At 45.0% G+C, this 9,384-nt stretch overlaps 1 protein-coding gene across 1 annotated transcript; it reads left to right on the top strand.

The window, feature by feature from the left end:
• Positions 1–4,010: 4,010 nt before the first annotated feature.
• LOC134223035 (cuticle protein 16.5-like) lies at positions 4,011–5,296 on the top strand. The gene is made up of 2 exons (XM_062702173.1): positions 4,011–4,131; positions 4,401–5,296. The coding sequence occupies exons 1-2, from the start codon at positions 4,120–4,122 to the stop codon at positions 5,172–5,174; spliced, it is 786 nt and encodes a 261-aa protein (XP_062558157.1). The 5' UTR covers positions 4,011–4,119; the 3' UTR covers positions 5,175–5,296.
• Positions 5,297–9,384: the final 4,088 nt, after the last annotated feature.

Genomic DNA, 9,384 nt, shown 5'->3' with positions numbered 1-9,384 from the left:
AATGTTTCATAAAAATTGTATAGAAGTTCAATAATTTTCTAATTTGCTGTGAATTTTCTAATTTTTTATAAACGTACAAACTATATTGCCGCAAAGTTCTGAACCAAAGTATTTTTTGTCTATAACCGTACGATCCGTCCGCGCCTTCCGAAAGGATTGCGGGTGGTTTAAGCGCCACTCCTAATGGAGACCATCCACCTGTTTTAGGGTTGCCCGGCCTAAGACCTTTCAGAGGAAAGGGTTGTGTTTTTTTCCAATAATGGAAGGAAAGTGCGAAGATCGACAGGCTGTAGGGATTCCAAAGAAAATTATTTCCAATTAAAAACACAGATCGATCGTTAATCGAAAGAAAGACAACCTAGTTGAATTCAGAATATCCACTTAGAGTTGTTATCATCATCGGTTGGCTGCTCACCCCGACCAAAATCTGAAAAAAAAAATGGAGAGTGTCCGTTGGTTGGATTCAGGGCCAACCTCCCCAGTAAAATAATCCAAAAGAAAATGCTACAAAATAACGAAACCGGGTAACATGAAAACCTCCTTTACATTACATTTTCTCGTATAAAACTCGAGTCGGTTTGTTTATGGTACCCTATATTATCCTTTAGTTCTATTTGCTTCTATTCTATCTACTGACTTTCAAGCATCTATTCTCCTATCACCTGATTTTGTGCGGTGTGGGAATTCACTTTCAGGGATCGGCTAATAAAAAAATAGCCTCTCACCGCCATGCATCACCAACCAAAATTGGGAGCAGGCAAATCTAAAAGATTCTTTACCAAGCGCGCTTGGCCGATTTAGTTTTGCATGCATGCGTTTACTTACGGACCATATATTATTGTCGGCGTTGTGCTCCACGACGGGGACGCTGCTGTTGGTTGCTTGCCGGACGATGCTGTTGACCGGTCGACGAACGGTGCGGTGCCGCAGGCGGCCTAGTGAGCGGACGACGCCTACGCACGTGCTCCACGGACGGAGATGGCGACGCTTGCCATGTGCTTACGGGATGGTGGAGAATGTGATGTCTACCTCATCGAACCGATGCCGGTCTCTTACACCGCGCCCGCGGTGCACACTCTGTTGCGGTCCTTTTTCTACTACGCTACGGCAGTCTTCATGCGCCGACGCCGCCTCGCAAACGAGATGTGGGCTTTTCTGCTGCTGCGCTCTCGGTCGTCACCGAAAGCGGGAAACGTTTGCTGTTGCTGACTGACTTACGGTTGTTTTTGCCTTCGCCCTGCTTGGACGCGAAATTAACGGACGCGTTCCCTTCCGGCAAGGTGGACCGCCGGGAAACATTGGAACTGCAAGGTGGGTCAGGAGTAGTCGCTGGCTAAAACCTGTGAGGGGAAGTGTGTTCTTCGGCACACTTGCCACGGCACACTCTGGGAAAAGCGGATTGTGTTAATGTTACGACTAAAGTACAAACTAAAATGTTTCTCGTTACAAATCCCTTGTCATGAACTTCATGTCACAAGACCATCTACACCCAAATAAAAAATCGAATCGTTGCAAAAGAGGGGAAACAAAAAAAACGGTTGCTATAGTAACAAGGGGAACAGAGTCTCCAGGTGACAAGTCCTCGTCTATATAAAACGGACGGTCATCGGAGACTCGAGCCATTATACTCTCGAATAGAGATGTCGTAAAATCTCGATTAATCGATTAGTAACTAATCGATTACTCTCGATTCTTATCGATTATTGAATAGATTAATCGTTAGGTAGTAATCGATTAAAAATTAATCGATTATCACAACGATGAATCGATTAATCGAAGTAATCGCTTAATTTGCGACATCCTTATGATGTCGTAAAATCCCGATTAATCGATTAGTAACTAATCGATTACTGTTGATTCTTCTCGATTATTGAATCGATCAGTCGTTGGGTAATAATCGATTCAAAATTAATCGATTAAGCGATTAATCGAAATAATCGATTAATTTGCGACATCTCTACTCTCGAACGTCATAACGTACGCTTCGAACAGCCAACCGATCTCAGCAGGCCAGGAAACCAACGCGGACTCATCAGTTGCCATTGGCAACCATCACCCATCAGCGGTGGTCGAACAGGCGACGGACAACATTGCGGAGAGGCACAATCCAGCGAAGAGGCAGATTGCCTGCCCACTACCAAGCGAAGAACTACCTCGTGGACGAACCCGATTCCGCGGCGCGCGCAAGACGGCGTGCCCTCAGCGGTCGTCATAACAGTCAAGAATCCTCAGATTAAATGTAAGATTGTCCTAATTCTTAGCCTTCGGTTTTGACCTCACGCTTTGCCTGCCGATCTTTCCCGAATATTATCAAAGAGGCTTTGTTGGGATTTTCCCCAGGTGGATGGTCACTACCCAACCCGTGACGTAATCACACGCGCTCGCCACATGGTAGGGACGTTGATCTAGAACGTTCCGAGCGTTCTGCGAGCGTGAGAGAATAAAAGAACTTTTGAAACACGGTGTATTGGAATGGAATTATTTTATAGCTTTATACTATTTACAGGAAAATATTAATTAAACTACTTTCTATAATTACATGAATTCAAATTGCTTTGTTATAAATATTTACACGGCTGTAACGGCCGTTACACCCTTCAATTGTGAATAATCATCAAACGCATCTTATTCGTCCTGTATTCTTATTGACCCGGAAACTTGCAAAAAGCGCGATGTAACGAATCATTAAATCAGACACATCTCGCTATGCATTAAGGCTTTAAAAAATCCTTTATTTGTTGAATAAAACCTAGAAAGTTCTTCGGTTTTCTTTGTATTTGCTCAACCACTAGGTTCTGCATTTTTTTAATTAAAATTCATTTTGGTGATTGGTTAAACGTTACCCTACCATTCAGGTATTCACCTGTTCCAATCGAATGTTGATATTCGAGTCTGCTCCTTTTCAAGACGGAAATAATTCAATGCATCACATGGCTGACGGTTTGGGCGGTTTTGGGCAGAAATGCCAACAAAAGCATTCAAAACATTTCGTGAATACAATTAAATAAATCAATTTTCAGTTTCCCTTAACAATTTCCACAATTTTAAAAGAATTTATAAATTTATAAATGTTTGTTAATAACTATAAATGTTTCATAGTATTTTTATCAGATACATCACGATGCATTTCAGCTGTTTCGAGACCAAAGATATGTTACTAAATTTCGGCAATCATAAAATTTCTAGGGAAAATCAACACTGAGCTTGCAGCACTGCAAGGTACCATTTATGTTTCTCACGTAAATTAATCGTTTGTGCTCACGCACTATGTATGATGTTTCAACCCTCTTCAACATGATAATCATCCTCGTGATAAAAATCATCCGGTCAGATGCTCTTCCATCCAATTATGCATGCAAAAATCATCTTTAAATACGTTGTCGCGGTCCCGAAGCCGAGCGCCACACGACCCTCCAACGTGATAAAATTGAGATATATTTCATCACGTTTCGAAGAAGATGATCTTTAATGAGACAGTTTTATGATAATGGCGGCATTCAAATTGATTCGTTCGGCAGTACTGTTTAACACTTCGGCGGCAGAAATCGGTAGCTGATTATTTCAATTTTCATCGATTATTTAAATTAACGATCGCTTCGCCTAAGCTTGAATGTGAGTATACATTCTTAAATCGGCAATGCTCACAATTTACGCAATGACGAGTTGCAGTTTAAGGCCAGAATGCATTTCTGCTTAAATTCGCTTAACAAGGAAAATCAAAACCAGAATGGAAGTAAGCGACCACAGAATATTTCATTCAAGCAGCATCTTTACCGGTGTCCACCGGATGGCCTTGGATGGATTTCGGCTGTTCTGGAGGTAAACACATTGGAACGGTTTATCGGCGAATGCAGAGAATGTCTTGCATGAGTGGTTATATTTTGGTCACCGCGTAAGGTGTAAGAAGATACCCAACCCATCCGATTGCCGCAATTGGGGATAGTTGGAAAATAAATGTGTAACAGAAATGAAAATTGAGGAAGGTCGATGGTGGATGGTGGGTTTGCAATCACTGTAGTAATTGTTTTTCATATAAATAATGGATTCACTTTTCGGAATATTATCATTCTTCAGTGTCTTGTTCTAGTGAACACATCACATTTACAGAAACTCGCAGAAATGGCTTTCAAGGTGAATTATCAATTAACATTAATTTAGACTTGATAAATTTAGTAAAATGTTTATTTTCGGTCGTCTAAGACGAATTAAGTACTGTCCATTTAATTCCACCAGTTAATTTTCGTTATCTTTGCAGATACGTATTTCGACCACAACTGTGTGGTCGTCTTCAGTGTCTTGTACTTGACTCGACTGGACAGTACTTAATTCGTCTTAGACGGTTTAATACATTCCACTAAAAGAGCTTAATATATTTTTCTTATTTTCGGTTCCAATTGTAGATCGCTCTCCTGTTTGCCTGCCTGGCTTACGCCAGTGCCGGATATCTGGAACCAGCTGCTTTAGGTTACAGCTCGCTCCAAGCCCCAGCTCTGTCCTACTCTAGCCCAGCCTACAGTTACGGATACGCAAACTCTGGACATCAATTGGCCTACAGCGCACCGATCGCCCACCAGAGCTATGCTGCCCCTCTTATCCAGCAAGCATACGCTGCTCCAATCGCTCATCAAACCTACGCATCCGCTCCAGCCCTTTCGTATGCCCGTAGCTACGCACCAGCTCTATCATACTCCGCTGCTCCAGCTTTGTCCTACGCTCAAAGTTACGCTCCAGCTCTATCCCATTCCGCTGCTCCAGCATTGTCCTACGCCCGCAGCTACGCTCCATCCCTGTCCTATGCCGCACCATTGGCCAAGACCGTTGCCATCGCTCAGCCAGCTGCCATCGCACACGCTCCAGCTTTGTCTTACGCCCGTAGCTACGCTCCAGCTCTGTCCTACTCCGCACCATTGGCCAGCGCCAAAACTATTGCCATTGCTCAGCCAGCTGCCATCGCACACGCCCCAGCTCTGTCTTACGCCCGTAGCTATGCTCCAGCCCTATCGTACTCTGCTCCGTTGGCCAAGACAGTTGCTATTTCGCAGCCAGCCGCCATCGCTCACTCTGGATCCTTGTTATCCGCTAGCCCAGCCCTGACCTACGCTCCAGCTCATGCCTCCAGCTACACCGGCTCTTACATGAAGTACAACAGCCCCCTAATTGCCTATGCTTATTAGGAATCTCGCAATACACCCATCATGTTCCTATCCATGTTCGTTGATGACCTCGGTCCGCACCATAGTTTAATGATGTTGTTGAATAAATTCGTCTGCAATGCAGAAAGTAACTGACATACTTCCGCGCTGTGTATCAAAAAACCGCTACACTCCACGATGACGTCCTCATCCTCGACTCAAAATCGTTTCACCGTCGCACTTGAAGTCAACAATTCACTACAAAAGCAAATAATCCTCCAAACTATCCATAATTGCCTCAACCTTACCACACACGACGCTGCTGATCACGGTATGGAAACGTACCTACCCTGCAGATGCCAGTAAGTCACTCCATTATTGGATACAATTCACACGCCACAAGTACCCACTTCTACCAAACGCCGATCGCGACAACGGTTAAGGATAAAATCGTTTTCATTTGAGTCTGCTTTTCAATTGAGAGGTTATGGCAATTTGATGCGCGCCAGTAGCTTCAAGAAGTGCGAAAAAAGGTAGCTCTATGAGATGCATCCATTCGAGACGCACATAGGTTTGAATCCTTATGGTTTCAACGTTCCACGAAGTAGAATAATAAAATAGCGTGTCTTTTCTTACAGCTTTAAAACAATTTGCAACAAATATTCTACATTGATGCAACCTATTGATCAGGTCACGTACTGAACCCAGCGAATTTAAAAGTATTTGGCATTTTTATGAGTTCAGAAGGTAAATGCAATGACTTTTCACTATTCTTCAGAGCATAGTTGATGCTGGACTTGCATCTGAAGCAAATGACTTAATAGGTCAAACTGTGTGCAACAAATTGCCACCACCTTTAATCTATGCCATTACGATCATTGAACTGTATGAATAGCCGCCGTCCATATAGCTTTAAGTTTAAATGCGAGAAAGCACGGTACATTAGCAAACTTGTGAAATACTCTGTCTTAGATGTGATCTTCAAGAAATAGGTATATTGAGCAATTATGAATCATGCTTTCCAATAGGTGCTCCAAAGCACCAAAACAACTTAACAGAATCGTATTGACAGAATTTATGAAGGGATCACCTCATAAAACGCACGAAGGGTGCCAATCGAGAAAAATGCAACCCTCAGCACTAAATAAAGATATCTATCAATGGCAATTCATTCAATCCTCACGGGCAACCCGTCGCACATTAGTCACAATGCACTTGTAAGCTTAGGTTGTCGCACTTCAAAACAAATCGTCAAGCTCAGTAGTGCATGCCGACGCAGTGTCTTAATGATTGTCTCGGCTTTCTTGCCCGGGCTGGTACCGTTCGGGTCGTTCTTCGAGCAAACACCATTCAACAACAGCCGTTCGTTAAGCGAGTGGAATTATATCACACGTGGCCTTTCGATGAGTGCAGCAAGATGTCCTTAGGCTCTATACAGAATTTCTCAACTTGAGCACCGTCACCATGTTTCTTTCACCATGGTAGAAAGAAACGAACCGAGCGTTACTAAATCTGACCAATTCTCGATCAGGACAATAGATCATTTGCTCATGACACCGCGCACCACAGCTGGCTAATGGGGTTGACTTTTGGCCTTTCAAACGCAAATTGAAATGTGTGGACTAACTGAATGTTACACCCCCAGGTTTTTTGGAAAGATTGATTCATTTTTTTATGGCTGGAGTTGGTGTTATATTCATCTGTCTGATGCAAAACCGCATCCAATGTCAGCTGCCCGGAAAGCTGTCGGTTGTTAAAATCTACATAAGTGATTGATTTACATGACATACATTTTCAACCCTCTTTCTTTGAGCTTATGTTTATGATCTAGATTTAAAGTTGGGAGGTTTGTTGGTTTTATTTGGCGGGAAAACTAAAATATTGTTCTTGTGATATTCTAAGTAATAAAGCGGTTTTTCTGGCAATTGAAGCATGTTGAACACATTGGATTTAATGAATTTCTAATTGAAAATAATGAAATTTGGTAAACTATGTATTGGATCATACAGGTAAATGACCGATGAATTTAATATTAAGCCTTAGAAATCAAATTCAAATTATACTTACTTATCAAACAGTATTTATTAATTAATAATAATATAATAATTAGACCTGTGCACCGATTGAAGTTTTATCGGAGGCGGCGTGAAGCATTAATATGGCATCAGCGGCAGCGGGTCAGCGTGGGTGTGGGTCAGCGTAAATCTTTTAATTGCATAAAAAATTCTACGAAGGTCCCTCCGAAAAGTTCTTCCGGGGAATCCTCCGGAAAATCCACCTGGAATTCATCCGGAAATTCGAACGGTAATTCCTCCAGAAATTCCTCCGGGAATTCCTCCAGGAATTCCTCCGGAAGTTCCTCCGGGAATTCCTCCGGAAATTCTTCCGGGAATTCTTCCGGAAACTTTTCCTAAAACTCCTCCGGAAGTTCCTCCGGGAATTCCTCCGGAAGTTCCTCCGGGAATTCCTCCGGAAGTTCCTCCGGGAATTCCTCCGGAAGTTCTTCCGGGAATTCTTCCGGAAGTTCCTCCAGGAATTCCTCCGGAAGTTCCTCCGGGAATTCCTCCGGAAGTTCCTCCGGAATTCCTCCGGAAGTTCCTCCGGGAATTCCCCCGGAAGTTCCTCCGGGAATTCCTCCGGAGGTTCCTCCGGGAATTCCTCCGGAAGTTCCTCCGGGAATTCCTCCGGAAGTTCCTCCGGGAATTCCTCCGGAAGTTCCTCCGGAAGTTCCTCCGGGAATTCCTCCGGAAGTTCCTCCGGGAATTCCTCCGGAAGTTCCTCTGGGAATTCCTCCGGAAGTTCCTCTGGGAATTCCTCCGGAAGTTCCTCTGGGAATTCCTCCGGAAGTTCCTCTGGGAATTCCTCCGGAAGTTCCTCTGGGAATTCCTCCGGAAGTTCCTCCGGGAATTCCTCCGGAAGTTCCTCCGGGAATTCCTCCGGAAGTTCCTCCGGGAATTCCTCCGGAAGTTCCTCCGGGAATTCCTCCGGAAGTTCCTCCGGGAATTCCTCCGGAAGTTCCTCCGGGAATTCCTCCGGAAGATCCTCCGGGAATTCCTCCGGGAATTCCTCCGGAAGTTCCTCCGGGAATTCCTCCGGAAGTTCCTCCGGGAATTCCTCCGGAAGTTCCTCCGGGAATTCCTCCGGGAATTCCTCCGGAAGTTCCTCCGGGAATTCCTCCGGAGGTTGCTCCGGGAATTCCTCCGGAGGTTCCTCCGGGGATTGCTCCGGAAGTTCCTCCGGGAATTCCTCCGAAGTTCCTCCGGAATTCCTCCGGAAGTTCCTCCGAATTCCTCCGGAAGTTCCTCCGGGAATTCCTCCGGAAGGACCTCCGAGAATTCCACCGGAAGTTCCTCCGGAATTCCTCCGGAAGTTCCTCCGGGAATTCCTCCGGAAGTTCCTCCGGAATTCCTCGGAAGTTCCTCCGGGAATTCCTCCGGAAGTTCCTCCGAGAATTCCTCCGAAAGTTCCTCCGGGAATTCCTCCGGAAGTTCCTCCGGAAGTTTCTCCGGGAATTCCTCCGGGTCTTCCTCCGGAAGTATCTCCGGGAATTTCTCCGGGAATTCCTCCGAGAATTCCTCCGGATGTTTCTCCGGGAATTCCTCCGAGAATTCCTCCGGAAGTTCCTCCGGGAATTCCTCCGGAAGTTCCTCCGAAAGTTCCTCCGGGAATTCCTCCGGAAGTTTCTCCGGGAATTCCTCCGAGTCTTCCTCCGGAAATTCCTCCGGAAGTTCCTTCGGGAATTTCTCCGGGAGTTCCTCCGAGAATTCCTCCGAATGTTTCTCCGGGAAATCCTCCGGAAGTTCCTACGGGAATTTCTCCGGGAATTTCTCCGAGAATTCCTCCGGATGTTTCTCCGGGAAATCCTCCGGATATTCCTCCGGGAATTCTTCCGGATGTTCCTCCGGTAATTCGTCCGGATGTTCTTCCGGTAATGCCTCCGGATGTTCCTCTGGGGAGTACTCCGGAAGTTCCTGTGAGAATTTCTCCAGAAGTTCCTCCGAGAATTCCTTCGGATGTTCCTCCGGAAGTTCCTCTGAGAATTTCTCCAGAAGTTCCTCCGAGAATTCCTCCGAAAATTCCTCCGGAAATTTCTCCGGCACTTCCTCCAGGAATTCCTGCTGGGATTTACCCGGAATTCTTTCCGATTCCTCAGCAAGTTTGTCCTGGAATTCCTCTGGAAGTTCCTCCTGAAAATCCTCAAGGAATTCATCCTGGAATTTCTCTGGAAGTTCCTCTGATAATTCCCCAGGAA

The sequence above is a fragment of the Armigeres subalbatus genome, chromosome 3 (assembly GCF_024139115.2).
Source record: "Armigeres subalbatus isolate Guangzhou_Male chromosome 3, GZ_Asu_2, whole genome shotgun sequence".
Taxonomy (NCBI): Eukaryota; Metazoa; Arthropoda; class Insecta; order Diptera; family Culicidae; genus Armigeres; species Armigeres subalbatus.
Note: the sequence above shows the minus strand (reverse complement) of the source record. Positions and strands in the feature narration are given on the sequence as shown.